The sequence below is a fragment of the Armigeres subalbatus genome, chromosome 1 (genome assembly GCF_024139115.2).
Source record: "Armigeres subalbatus isolate Guangzhou_Male chromosome 1, GZ_Asu_2, whole genome shotgun sequence".
Classification (NCBI taxonomy): Eukaryota; Metazoa; Arthropoda; class Insecta; order Diptera; family Culicidae; genus Armigeres; species Armigeres subalbatus.
Window position 1 is genome coordinate 229,803,857 of NC_085139.1, and position 15,208 is coordinate 229,819,064.

At 43.3% G+C, this 15,208-nt stretch overlaps 2 protein-coding genes across 3 annotated transcripts in view; one reads left to right on the plus strand and one right to left on the minus strand.

Annotated features, from left to right (window-relative positions):
• The window catches only part of LOC134205849 (uncharacterized), a 116,990-nt gene that overhangs the window by 60,708 nt on the left and 41,074 nt on the right, over positions 1 to 15,208 (minus strand). The window lies entirely within an intron of this gene.
• LOC134207068 (uncharacterized) lies at positions 7,664 to 8,047 on the plus strand. The gene has a single exon (XM_062682793.1). It carries the CDS (start codon positions 7,664 to 7,666, stop codon positions 8,045 to 8,047), a length of 384 nt encoding a protein of 127 aa, XP_062538777.1.

Sequence of the window (15,208 nt, forward strand, 5' to 3'; positions counted from 1 at the left end):
TCATAGGAACTAGATCCGTGTTTCGCGATAATCTTACAAGGCAAGTACATTGGAGCCAATTTGGCATTGTAATAGTCCCCTGCATTGGATTGCTTAAAATTACGGCGGTACACTTGCTGATCCACTTGGAATTCTCCCGGTCGGACGCGTTTGCGCATGTTATACCGTTGAGCACCGGTTGCATAGGCTTTCGCTAGGTTTTTGTTGACTATATCATAAATCTCTTTGGAGATCACAGAATGGTGGTCGGTGTCGTTATTGAGTGAGTAGTCTTCTTTTCGACGCATTCTCAGATGATCGTCTCCGCTCTGGGCGATTTCGTGTTTCCGAGTCACATAAAACGGGGTGAATCCAGTGGCTGAGTGTACCGTGTTGTTGAACACGTGCTCGATATCCGCGATTTTCGTATCCCAGCTTCTCTGGTCGTGTTGGCAGTATGTTCGTACTGCGGCATTTATAGACCGGTTCAACCGTTCTACCGGGTTGCCTTGGCTATGATGGCGTGATGTGGTCCAGTGTTTTATACCGTGCCGTTCTATCAAAGCTTTGAAATCCTTGGATAGGAACGTGGATGCGTTGTCTGTTAATACGATTTCTGGTATGGAGTTTCTAAGAAACCAACCTTCACGGAGGATTTTACAAAGATTCCCGGCCTCAATTCTCCGTACTGGATTAAGCTGACACCACTTGCTGAATAAATCCTGGATCACTAAAAGATGGATGTGACCTGACTTACTCTTCGGTAGTGGGCCGATATAATCCATGGCAATAATCTGCCAAGGATGATCCGCTAACTTCTGCTTGCCCATGACTGGTACCGTGGGTACCGTTGCTGGTTTACTCTCCTTACACGTGGTACACTGTTGGATCCATTTTCTCACCTCCGACGCCATGTATGGCCAGTGATACCTGAGCTGCAGTCGACTCAAAGTTTTCTCAACTCCTAAATGGAAACAACTCTCGTGCTCCTGTTCAATGATACGTTGTCGGTTTCCTGGGGGCGGGATCATTTTCCACTCGAACCGTGCATCATACGGTTCATCCTCGACCGGGACATACTTCCACAGCTGGCCGTCTTCATAACGGAAATCAGAATAGTTCTCCGGCTCTTCCTCAATCTTCAGGATCAAATCCTCGTACGATGAAGCTCCTAGTTTGGACACTCGCACTGCGCACACGCTACGAGACAATGCGTCCGGGACAATGTTATCAACACCTCGGCGGTGGACGATAGTCATGTCCAGATGCTGCAGATCCAGACTCCATCGACTGAGTCGGGACGATGGACGCCACTTGTTGTTTCGGATATACTGGAGCGCTGAAGCATCTGTGATTAAGGTAAAATGGCTACCTTCTATGTAGCCTCGGAACTTCTCTACCGAAACAAGCACTGCTAGTGCCTCCTTTTCAGTAGCCGAGTAGTTTTGCTGGGCCGTGTTGAGTTTCTGAGAAACAAAGCTTATGACTTTCTCCGATCCGTTCTGAATTTGAGCTAGTACGCCGGCAACTCGCGTCCGTTTGGATTATGAACTCTAGCTTAAAGTCGGGGTTTGAAAGAATGGGAGCGGCGATCAACCGTTCTTTGATCGCTCGGAATGCTTCGTTCGCTTCCTTGGACCAACGCACATTCTTTGAGTTTTCCTGCCAAAAGATCCGAGATTGGTGCTGAGAGCGTACTGAAGTCGGGAATGAAGCGCCGGTAATAGTTTACCATTCCGAGAAAGCGTCGGACTTGTCGGATGGTACGGGGTGCTTCGAAGTCCAAAATTCCTTGAACCTTCGAAGGGTCGGGTCGGAGTCCATCGCAAGACAGCAAGTATCCAAGAAACGGCACTTCGGACCGGCAAAACTTAGACTTTTCAAGGTTAATCGATAGATTAGCCTCACTTAACCTTCTCGCGACTTCTTCTAGGAGACGGACATGTTCATCGAAGCTGTCACTGGCCACTATGATGTCATCTAAATAGACAAACACCCACGGCTCTAGCTCTCCAGCTCCGAGGATCTTATCCATCAATCTAGATAAAGTAGCCGGACTGTTAGTCAGACCAAATGGGAGACGGGTATATTGGAACATGCCACGTCCTTGGATACAGAACGCGGTAAGAGGCTTAGATTCTTCGCTCAATGGTATTTGAAGAAAAGCGTCCTTCAAATCAATCGTGCTTAAATACCTAGTCTTGCCCAATCGTCCTAATATACGACCGATATGCGCTAACGGGTAACTGTCACGTTTAGTGCGGGCGTTAAGCTTACGCGCGTCCAGACATAAACGGACTGTACCATTAGGCTTTTTGATAGGGACCGCATTCAGAGCCCATTCAGAATATGACTCTTCAATAATTCCCAGACGAAGCAATCGATCTATTTCCTCGTTCAAGGCCTTGCTTATTGCAGGCGAAAATGGGAACGGGGATACCCGTATTGGCGAGGAATCTTTGAATTCCTCCGTCAGTTGTATAGAGTGTTGGACCAGCGAGGTAATCTCGAGCTGGTCTGACATAGCTGGTTTGAACTTCTGCTTAACGTTTTCTAGTGCCGCTTCCTGCTTGGAGCTGAGCTCAACAAGTTCAGGTGGGTTACTGTCCGTAATTTCGTCCACATCTACAAGGAACAGAATGTCTGAGCCCTGTGAGATGTGAAGATCAAAAGCAGAGAAAAAGTCCATTCCTGCAATACAATCTACTGGAAGGTCCTCAACAATGGTGGTCTCTACGATTCTGATTTTATCGCCGAATTTGAAAGGTAGATAAATGCATCCTAATACGGTAAGAGTATCTCCGGAGGCACTAGTGAGAGTTAGATTACTCGGGAGAATCTTAGTTTTAGGACCTTTCCAAAGTGAAACTTTTCTTGCGGAAATGAGAGTTTTCTGACTTCCGCAATCTAAAAGCGTACGGATTGAAACACCGAAAATTGTTGGCGTTATGTACGGTCTGTTATCTGCGATTGTAGTTAACACAGCCGAGACATTTGCTGAAGGCTCGTCTTGACTGTTGGTTGACTCTTCATATCCGAGCGCGGTAAGCGCATCGTCAATGGAGAGAATTTTCGAATCAGTAGAGACATTTGATTGGAAGGACTCTAGTCCTTCCGGCGCTGTCCGTTTTTTGAGCAAAACGGGCAACGATGGGTGGGGAACCCTTGGAATCCGCACACTTGACAATGTACTTTGTATGATTGAGAGCACTGATCAGTCAAATGTTGCTGACTTCTGCAGTTAAAACAAATAAACTTGTCGTTCAGGGGTATATGAGTTCGTAGTTGCGCTTCCACTCCTTTGCTTACTTCGGCCGTTGGATTACTAGGTGCTTCCGAATCACCTGATTGATTCCTCTCCGGCTTGGACTTCGCCGGCGGTTTATCGGTCGGGTTGACACGTGGCCGTTCTCTTTGGAACGAAGGTTTGCTCGAGGAAGTATGGTCGGATCCGGGATCGGGTTTCCGGGGTTGATTTCGTTGGTTAGGGCCCTTTGAAAACTTCTGGAACGACAGTCCACCACTTCTAATTTGGTTGTTCAATGTCGGAGGTTTCCCTGCTATGTGAACTGCGTTCGTCTGGACCGGCGGTTTCGAAAACATATAGGTGTTCGTCGCGTCAACTTCTTGTCCTGCCATTTGTAAAGAGAAAAGATCATAAAATTCTCTTCCAATTAACGCTCGTTTGTATTCGGCACGCATGTTCCTGCGTACGGCATGAACCACTTCCATTTCCGATACAGGGTTAGACAGGCTTTTGAACTTTCTTTCCACTTCCAGGAAAAACTCCAAAAAGGATTCATTTTTTTGTTGTCGTCTTTGGTGGATCTCCATTAATAAATAATGATCTAGATCCGGGTGTCGGAAGGTCGCCTTCAAACTATCGATCAGTTCTGAATAGGTTGTGAATCGATGTTTGTTACTTGTGAACCACATCTTGGCCTTACCTATCAATAGGTTTCCGAATGATCTCAACAACTCAGGTTCTGCCACTTGCTCGGATTTGGTCCAATCATTAACCTCCCACAGAAAACTGTTCAGTCCGGTGCCACGATCATCCCCTGCATACTTCATTGGCCATTTGACAACCGGAATTGTTTTGGTACGATTGGCCACTGGATTGAAATCGAAGTCTCGATAAGGATTAAGACAAGGTGAAGGAACCGGCGAGTGGGACCTAGCATTCTGCAGAGGGACGTGTTCGAGGATTGAATCGCGATTATCTCTAATCCTATTGTGATAGGGGTTTGGGTTCGTGTTTCGAATCGGTGTTCTACGAAGATCCAACCCAAGCAAGTCCGCCTCTGATGGATCATACCTAAGATGAGAAGCATCGGATCGGTGTATGGATTGAGTGTTCGGCGGATAGTTCGACCCAACGTAAGGAGCCGATAATTGGTATGGGGTTTGAGCATGAGCCTGAAATGTGTTCGATGGGAAAGGGCTACTGGGTGTGAATCGTGGGACCGAATATGGATTGGGCTGCGAGGCTTCAGGCATGTGACGAGGAAAGTCGTACGGGTCAGACCATTGAGAGGAAACGGGAATTTCGTACACTTCCGAATTTACGGTTAGTCGCCTGGTTTCGGGTATGTTGGATGGTCCGGATGTAAATACCGTCTGAACAGGAACATCACTTTTTCCGTATTGCCAGCTTCCGGCGTTTGTTTGAGTTAAACCGCTTGCTGAAACCACGGATTTTTGCCAATCACATTGCGCACTCGCGTTTGTTATCAAACCATGTAATTCGGCTGAACTTATCGGAATGTCGCGTCCTGTATCGAATCGAACCTGCCTTGCTCTATGCACCCGCGATGCCACTTGATAACTCGGTGTCGCCCATGTGAGCTGTACCGCACTCGATAATGACTTTGTGACCACAGGTATACTATTCGACACGGTGGTTCCGACACATGAGACTGACGTCGAAGTTATTATTTGCGAAACTATCGGATCTAATTCCGCGGTAGATGATAAAGTATGGTTTGAGTGACATGGAGTAGAATTAGCAACTGTATCTCTAGGGATAGCTCCTATCGAGATGGATAGAGAAGCTACAGATTGTCCAAGATTAATCAAATCATGTGTCGAAGTCTCTGCTTGAGCTTCGAGACTCGCGGCTCCATGCAAATCAACTTCTGTTGTCTGCTGAGGAGTATGGATAACGGACGAACGTAAAACATTTTTGTCGAAATAATCCATATAAGTTTGAATTATTTTCGAAAACAACCAGTTGACTTCATTCGCTAAGCCGCATGTACCGTAAGTTTTTCTGAAAAGTTTTAAACGATGGTAAAGATGCAATAAACCCGTTTTCGACATGAGTCTATCCAAAGAAGCATCTGCTAACTCCTGCATCACCCTACCAAACCTTTCCTTGCATGTTTTTAACTCCCCGTCGGGATCTCGACGGTACACAAAAATACGCAGTTTCCCATTCACTTCTTCACGCAGAGCATTTTTCAACTTTCTGCGGTTCACGCTCAAGCTTCTCTCCCGTTCTAACAGCTCTCGAATCTCGAGCTCAAAAATTATTTCTTCCTCTGTTAGGTATGTAGCACACATCCCAACTAGATACTCATGATCCAGCGACATTGCTGAGTTTGGCTTGGAACAGAGTATAAAATCTACAACAAAATAAATCTAAAGGTGATACAATTGACCACCACTCTATACCATGTACGCTTTAACCGATGAACAATAAATAACAGAAAATAAATGCATGCAAAAGAGAACAAAATTCAGAAAAATCTATCAGCCTTGCTTATACCCCTATTAATTAAATCGATCGTGTGTGTCTTTCCATCAGCAACGTGCTAGGTATATGGCAAATCAATATCCTATCCGCACGCTCTGTCTACCTTTCCTGAACGATCGCTACCTATTGTTCGTATGGATAGAAGATAATCGAAAGCATGTGTTTCGGAAGGGATTTAATTTAGAGAGTTATATTTTTTTTTATTCGTTTCAAACACCTCCAAGATCTCCCCTCTTATCTAGCGAAAAATTAACTCTCGAATAGATCAAAAGTGACTTTTTCGTTAGAGCGCCAAATATAACATAAAGAGGTAGCATGCAACTTACCTTTCTTCCCTCAGGGGCTGCCTACTCTGCTATTCGAGGGTTAGACGCTAGGATGGCCCGCACCGTCGCTCTTCTCGCGAAGTGGTCGACGCCGTCGATATGGATCGCCGGTGTAAGGGCGTTAGGACGCGGCGTCTGGACTCTCACCGCTGTTTGTCTAGGTATACGAAACCTGATATACACTAACGCGAGATATGATATTGGGGGGAGGACACTTTTCGGACTTCCGCTTAGAACTTCGGATAGTCGTCGGTCTAAATACCGGAATGTCGCAAGTAGAGACTCGTCACTGATACCAGGGCTCTTCAAGTTGCCTCCTGGACACTCACTTGTCATAAGACGAGTTTATACCATCCCATTGAATTCCACCACTTAATTGTATCTTGACAGATACGTATTTCGACCTCAACAGTAAGGCCGTCTTCAGTGTCTCAGACGGCCCGACTGTTGAGGTCGAAATACGTATCTGTCAAGATACACCAAGTGGTGGAATTCAATGGATGGTATAAACTCGTCTTATGACAAGTGAAGACATTCCACTAAAAAGCTCAAAATAATTTTCTTATCATCCTGGACACTACCGAGTCGATAACCTCACTACAATCGCACATCGCGCACCGCGTGCCCAAGATCGAACCGTTTCACCCGCGATTTCGGTTCGCACTTTACTCCAGGGAGGTCTGTCCTCTGATCGTCGGCATTTGATCTTCGCCAGGAAAATTAGAACCACTTGGTGCCACAAAATATAGCACTAGCACCACACACAAAAGCCGAAGCGGCAAATCTGGCTTTCTCGTGACTGTCTCGTGCACCGGCTCGAGATTACCCACCACGGACAAACGAGTCGAAGCTCCAACCAAGCCCATATCCTCTTTCGCTCTCCGTTCGTAGACGAGGTTTCCGTTCGATCAAGCGTACCAACCGATATTCAGCCATGGTAGCTATACTACCAGCAGACATGATAGCGGGCGGTGTGCAAAAGGGCGGATGAAAAAGAAATATTTTTTTTTACAAACTAATTGTCTACCTCCTATCATTCAAGCAAATACAATTTTATTATAATTTAATTTTAATGGGACATGGACATGGTTCAATGTTACAGGTGGCGGCCGCGTCCCACTAGCATCAATGCCCCAAGACTATTGGCTAATATAAGGAAGAAGACTACTCAACAGCATCGTATGAAATTGCTTCCGTTGCGTTCGTGCCTCGCCCTTTCCCCTCCTGCAGCAAACCGGCCAGTTACCGCAACAGAGAATCACAGTCAGCAGGCCATTCTCAGTCACTGGGATTGATTTCGCTGGACCAGTCTACATCAAGCCCATCCACAAGTGTGCATCACCAACCAAGGCATATATTAGCGTTTTTGTCTGCTTCGTTACCAAAGCGATACACCTGGAGTTGATGAGCGACCTGTCAACTGCTGCATGCCTCACTGCTCATCGCTCACCGTGGATGTCCGTCGCACATACATTCCGATAACGGAAAGAACTTCGACGGACCCCGCAATGAGCTTCACGAACTGTATCAGCTTCTGCAACGAGAGAAAGTATCCGGAACAATTACCACATTTTGCGCAAACCAAGAAATTCAGTGGCACATGACCCCACCGAAGGCCCCACATTTCGGTGGATTGTGGGAGGCTGCCGTTAAGGTAGCGAAAAAACATTTGTATCGTCAGCTCGGCAATGCAAAACTCTGCTTCGAGGACCTATCAACCGTGCTGACCCAGATTGAGAGTGCAATGAATTCACGTCCATTGACACCGCTAACGGAGGATCCCAATGACTTGGCAGTCCTCACGTCAGCCAGTTTCCTTATCGAAACAACGTTTCCTGCACTTCCCGATACCGATGTCAGCCACATTCCGATTAGCCGATTGGATCATTACCATGCCCTAAAGCACCGAGTTCAACAGTTCTGGCACCAGTGGAAGGCCGAATATTTGCAGGAACTACAGAAGGAGAACAAAACAGCCTGGTAGGATGATAGTCGTCGCTGATGAATTCCTAGCTCCAGTGAAGTGGCCTCTTGCCAGAATTGTGAACAGCATTGAAGATCTAGATGGTCTCGTCCGAGTCGTTGATCTCCATACCAGCAAAGGAATCATCCGCCGTCCGATTACGAAGATATGTATGCTGCCATTTGAGGAAAAAACTAATTGTTGAACTAAAAATATCTGAAATGTAAACAATCTATAATTGGAATTCATAGTAGTAAGCTAGTAGGTAGTAGTAGTATAATATCATGAAAGAAATTGTAGAATTTCAGGTGGCGGTATACTGGCAGCAATGACTGCTAGCATTATAGCAATAAGGAAATATTTCATTTTTATAGCTTTTTTGAATTACGAGATGTTTCACGGGGTGAATGAGTCCCACAGAAAATTCGAGTTGGATTATGGGGGTTGGGGGGAAACTGTAGAGTAGGGTTGTTAAGGAAGTAGAGGAAAATTAAAAACGATGTACGATGGTCCAAGGTTCCATTGGCTTCTGCGGGGAAGCTTCCAGCAACAACAAATCTCCGCGGGGCTCTACCCGGCCATAATACTACTGCAATGCGCTGATGTCTCTTTCTTACAAGAATGTACCAAGGAAGGTACCCAAACTTGAAGCCACCAAACACCCAACGGAAGACACCATGTTTGAGGGTTTTACTTGCCCAAAGTGATAACGGACGAGTCAATAAAACAACACAAATATACGATTAAGTACCGGGAAATAAAACAGACCAGCGATATAACAAGCCCACACTTGAATGATATTCGATGCAAACTAGGAAAGCCTTTGAATTTTAAACGAAAAACTAATACCAAGTTGTACGGGTTCGTTCGTCAAAAAACGGCACAAAGCGTCAACCAAGAGCCGTCCTGCGCACCGACGGTGATCGCCTTCTCTAATAGACGAGGCGAATTATCCACCACTTCGCTACAAAGTACCAAAACTTCCACCGGAGCAGTCAGATCAGCGAACAAATTCACCAGCCTCCCCTGTGCAGCAAAACATCAATGCAACCGTCTCAGTTCCGTCGACACAGAATTCCTTTACTCTACTATTGAGGTGCTTTTAAAAAGGAAGTTGAAACAAACTTCTAATTAATTTCAAACGACGTAAAATATGTCCTCTATAATATAGTCTTAAACCTGTCTGTTCCTAACATTACGTCATATTAAAGTGACTAACGTGAATCGACCTTCAGTCTTAACATGCTTACCTTTTCATTCGCAATGAATTTGTTTGTGCCTACGCACATTTTTTCGCGTGGCGTGTAGAAATATGAGCAAGCACTCGTTTATCAATTCACGCCTCACATGGAATGCGCCGAAAATATATGTCGCCAAAAATTCGACAGTACCAAAAACTAACCCCTCGATTAGTATTCTCCTTGCGTTTGAATGGACTTGACCGAAGTGATATCTCAATAAACCGGCCGTCGTCGTTCGTGTTGTCGTTTGATGGATGGAAGTTCGGTTTTACGACGTGTGACACCTTTATGCGGTCTGGTTGCTTTTTTTATGCTATGCACTCCCCTCCGGTGCAGTATGACATTCCCCGAACCCACCCTTTCGTGTACACACGTTTTGGAACCGATTCTAGATCAAGGCGATCGCGGTTTTGGCGGGGGGTAAGGGTTTGCCATCCTAGTTGCACCTTCCGAGACAGATATTGCGAAACAGGTTCTCCCTTTGCGCGAAACCTAGACGGGTGGACGTTCTCTTTCGTACGCAAACTCATCGTGCATATGAGCTCTTTTTATCAGTAGCTTTGATTTGCAAGGTGGTCCTGAGCGATCTTATTGGAAGAAAATAAAGTTCTGTCAAATAAAAGATGTTTTTGAATTTCAATCATTATATCCCATCCTAACCCTTCTATCCTCGCCATAAATCATTTCTAAATCATCAGATTCCCTTTCGGAAGCGTCAGATTTTCTTTCGGAACCATCAGATTCTCTTTGAAAATCATCAGATTCCTTTCGGAATCGTCAGATTCCAGATTGACGTCTCGGAGACGTCAGATTCCTCTCGAAATCGTCAGATTCTTCTCGGAATCGTCATTTTTTTTGGGTAGCCAAATTCTAGGAAACATTTTACTTTAAAGCGGGTTGTAGGAGCTTTAATATAATTTTTGTTCGCTGGCGCAATCTCCGGGTAGAGGTGAATAACAAACTAATAACATATTAACAGCAAATTATTCGAAGGAATGCCAAAACAACAACTATTTTTACAATCATAACATTTTCTGTTTTTTATTTATCATTTGGATTTTCAGCATAATAATTGATTTTGATATTTTCCTTTTTGCAAATATTTTGCTATTGGTTTGGCAAAAAGATTTTATGAGCCTTTTGGTCGAACAAAGTCTGTTATGCTTTTTGCTATTTTAGCAATTATATTAAACAAACCAATATTTATCAGATTTTGCTTTTCAGTTATTTATATTAATGGTAAAATTTGATATTCTTTTGCTTTTTTCTTCTACCCTAGTCTGCTCAACTGCCGAAATCCATTATGAGAATGAATTTTTGTCAAGTTGACATTCCATTAAATTTGATTTATGAGCATCACCTAGCTTATATATGGCTGCGGACGGACATGCAATAAAATTTCACGTTAACGATCTTTTATGACCCAACTCCTTGAAACCACTGTGCGCTGGGGGCAGCAACAGCAACAACTGCACTTGAGCAGTCGTCCTTTCGCAGCCCAACTTTCGTTTTCACATACGCGAGTTTTCCGTCGTCGTTGTCGTCGTCGTTGCGGTTGGAGGGTGACCCTCGGTCAAACAAAACCGTCACTTACGCCTAGAACCCTCTTCAGTCCGGTTGTAGAGTTGAGCTTGTTCGGGTCATTTAGCGGAGATGAGATCCAAGTGGAGTATCCTGATGCTGGGAGCGCTGCTGGCGGTGGTCCTCGCCAGTGTGGACGCCCTGAAGGTGCGGTCCAAAACCACCACCCTGGCCCCGACACTGAAGGCCACACCAACCGAAAAGCAGGAAGACTCGAAGCTAACCACGGCCAAAGTCCGGTCGGTCAAGGTGGCCGCACTGAAGGAACGCGTCGACGAAGCGGTGCAGAAGGTCAAGGCCAAGTCACGTGAGCAGCGGATGGAAAGCGAAAAGAAACGCGTCGAGCGGAAACTGCGGCGAGATCAGAAAAAGCTGGAAAAAGAGCTGAGCAAGATGGAACCGAAAAATCCGCACAATCTGAAGATGCCGGACTGCGAACCGCAGGGGATGGTTTACAACGGCAGGCGGTGCGTGCCACCGCACAAAATGCGGGCGTGAGTAGAGGGTGGAATTATTAGTTAAATATTTTATAACAGTGCCTAAGATTGTGAAGTATACTAGTTTTAAGGAAACGCATTTAGGGGTTGTTAACAAAAGTTGTTACATAGAAAATAAAAATCGAAACTTAACGAACTAATAAAAAGTGTATTTTTGAAATCGATTTCCATCTGGTTTGATTTGAGGTGTCTACGGACGGTGAACTTTTGCAAATCGACTTGCAAGCGTTGAATGGGTGCGTGCTGCTACCATCGATTGAGTAGGAATCTAAACATAGTGCAATAAACGTCGATCACGTTGCAAGTAGCCAACGTGTGATGGTATGCGGTAAGTGCTAGTTGCATTCTACAACCGGATAAACGTCAACCTGTGAAGCATGGCTATTAACCGGTTGACCTCGTTTAAGGATAACCGGCAGCCCGGTGTCTGCGTTTAGCGTTTGATATATGGTTAAATGTGTATCAGGGGTAATTTGCTTTCAGGGAGAGATTGGAAATTGAATGAAACAATGTTTCTCCATTAGTATGTCTTCCTACTGAAACTTGGCCTACATTTGCACAGCTTTTAATTGCATGCTTTAGAACTTACGACTACTCCTACACCAAATATCAAAATCACCACATTTAGATTGGCAACCCAAAACCCAATGCCAAAAAGAAATCAAAATTGCAGGCTAATGATATTACACATCTAGATTAACTCAAAATAAGTGTAACATATTAGTTGCCTAACAGTAGTTCCAAAAAATGCTAATAACCCCTTCTAAATATGATCAGGACAAAATAACCCTACTGTGATCGCCCATAAAAATACCAATCACAGATGTTACTTGGACATCGTCTCAAGCTGCTTTCCTGCACGCGTTTGCGGTTTTGCTGGAAATCATCATCCGATCGTCATCAGCATCGGCAGCGCTCAGTAAAATTTGTTTAAAATCCTAGTAAAGCAGGTTTGTCGGCAGCGAGTGAAAATGAGAGAGAAAATTGCACTTGCACAATTCTGCTGTTACCGACGACAGCCAATTTACCGATTATTTGCTTCATGTGCCATCTTTGTGAATAATTTTCTGCAGCAACTACTCGACGCCAACCGCCACTGGCAAAAATTCCCCTCAATGCTCCTTTCCAAGGACTAACAGCAGCAAAACGAAAGTAAGAATTTTGCGAGAAAATTTTACTTGTGCGACAATTTCCAATACGGCAAACAAAACCTTTTTCTTCATAAAATGATGGTCCTGAAAAAGGATCGATTAAGTGCGCCTTTGCAATCACTATCAGTATGCAAGAAAATTTTGCTTTAGTACTGCTCCCACCGACGACGAAATGTCTACAGCAACCACCACCGACGGCCATCATTGTTGGATGAATTTCAAAATCTTGATGACAGATGCAGATTATTTACAGCAAACTGGATCTGCAGCAACCGACAATTACGCGAGAGAACACCACTAAAGTCGATACTGGATTCTGTCGGATACATACGTGGTTTTGTCACTCTGTATCTAGCAGGAATTCGCCTTCCAATGTTTGTTTACAGAATAAGTTACGCCCAAATCGCAGATCGGTCCCGAATTTAAATTAAATAGTTGGAAGTCCAATAAGGCCTATACAAATATTTAATTCAAATTTTGTCCTACTGGTCTCCGGAAGGTCGAGGGTAAGTGGAAGTAGCGGAGAAAACTAATAAAAAATCAAATGAAAAAAATAAAAATAAAACTCCTCGGATTTACTAAAGAATGTTTTGAAAATCCTCAAAATTATATACACGGGTAGATCAAACAACCCAAATTTTGAGTTGTTTTCGATCTGGCATCTCTTTCATTCCATCCTTTGATATCAAAAACAGAGAAAGAAAACCACCCAACGATAGCAGTTCGATGGGGAAAGCCAACGATAGGTTAAAGGGGATGAACTCAAATTTAGGTTGTTTAAACCTATTTGAACTTAACATTAGGTGGAAACAACTTAATATTTAGGTACTTTTCCACATGGGATCAAACGGAAACTATTCAAATCCAACTCAAAATTGGCTTCCCCCACCAACTGTCCAAATTAAGTGAATTAAGTGAGTTGTTTGAACTTCATTTTGGGTAGATGAGTTTAACCGTGTATCTCACGCTTAGGATCATAGGGGCGTAACTACGTTGATCGATTTCTCTTCGTCGATGCTTTCTTTTTAACAATGCAGCGAATTTAGACAGTTTGCCATAGATTTTATGGTTTGAGGTGGTAAAGGATGGTTGCATCTTGCTTCAGAAGCAACAATCATGGTTGTAGCTTTGAATCTTTTGCGATATTAACGAAAGAAAAAATCGATGAAGAGAAATCGATCAATGAAGTTACGCCCTTATGAAACTATGCGCGAGATATGATTCGTCACGATTTGTCATGTTTTCTTTCAAACCCCTCTTCATCGTGATGGACTGTGAAGTACGTCGATTTCTTCAATTAAGGCTCAAGAAAAGTTGGACCATGAAAAGAGCTTTCTGAATGGTTTACCACCGGCATTGTGTTGTCTGTCTCTTTCCGTCCTTCGTAGTAGTACTACACCGAGAAATACCACAAACACTTAATAAAAAATACAGATTTGTGTGGTGGTTTGATGCCGATCTTTGTTCCCCCTAAAGTGAAGAAAGAGCTCCCGACTAGAAGTGCATAACAAAAACTGAACACAATTTTAACGCATTGTGATATTTATAACTTATAATGATAAAATGTTATTCTTAGTAGCCATATCTTTCAAATGGTGTAACAAGATTTTATCATAAGGGGCTGTCCATATAACACGTGGACAGTTTAGGGGGAGGGGGAGTATGTATATTGTCTAGGGTCCATACAATTTTTTGAAAATTTATATGAGATTATGTCCACACTGGGCGAGGGGGTTATCTAAAACTGAGCAAAATCTGTCCACGTGGTATACGGACAGCCCCTAATATGAGTTAGAAATGCTCAACGACCTGTAATTCACATTAAACAACATATTTGGTTCTGATTCTGTAATAAATTTCAAACAAAATATGTTATTTTTATGATGATCCTGTAACAAAATTTGAAAACATTTTGTTCCAAGCAGTGTATTTTTGATATAAATTTAGATATGTTAACAACATCCTGCACCAAGTTTCTAACAAATTTTGTTATATCAATTTAGTATAACATAATAACATATGTTGATATAATTTTGATATGGCCTTCTAGTCAGACTGCTATGAACATTTTGAGCTGAACTTGAAGGCCTTCTGCTCGCTCAACTATTGAACAGTGCTTAATAACATGCTTAACCCTGGTTTAAGGTCTAAGTGGAGGTGAAGGCCTCTAGTAAGAAAGACTTCGTCAAGGGCGCTAGGAATCCACAACTTTGCCTGCTAGACAAAGTTATCAGTATAAATAATTCTTATTACGAACATTTAAACTCTAAGCCTGACGTACGCAATTTTTAGCGTTAAATCCGACGCATTTTAGTTAAAATTAGGATAACCCGAAAATTGCTTTTTGTTTTCTGTTGAACATTTCCAACAAAACTCTGAATACGTTTTCTAGGAGAAAATTCAATACGTATTTGTCGACTCAGAATGGGGTACGTGAATAGTAGGCGTCAATATATAGGTAACAACATTTAAGAACAGCCTCTATGATTTTTTTTCCAGCGACGCAGTCGAAATTTTGAGTAATTTGAAATACGATATTGATTCAAATGAGTTTAGAAATTCCGCGGAATTCCGTTGAATTATGTTCAAAGCTAGTTTTTGATGGTTAAATTTATGTAAATTAACGAAACGAAATGAAATAAAAAAATCAGATTTCGTCATACTGAAATTCCGCTAAATTCCGCGAAATTACGTTTCGAACCACCTGAAACG

Excerpts from the sequence above, each read along its gene's own strand:
- LOC134207068 (XM_062682793.1), top strand. The coding sequence starts at position 7,664 with ATGACCCCACCGAAGGCCCCACATTTCGGTGGATTGTGGGAGGCTGCC.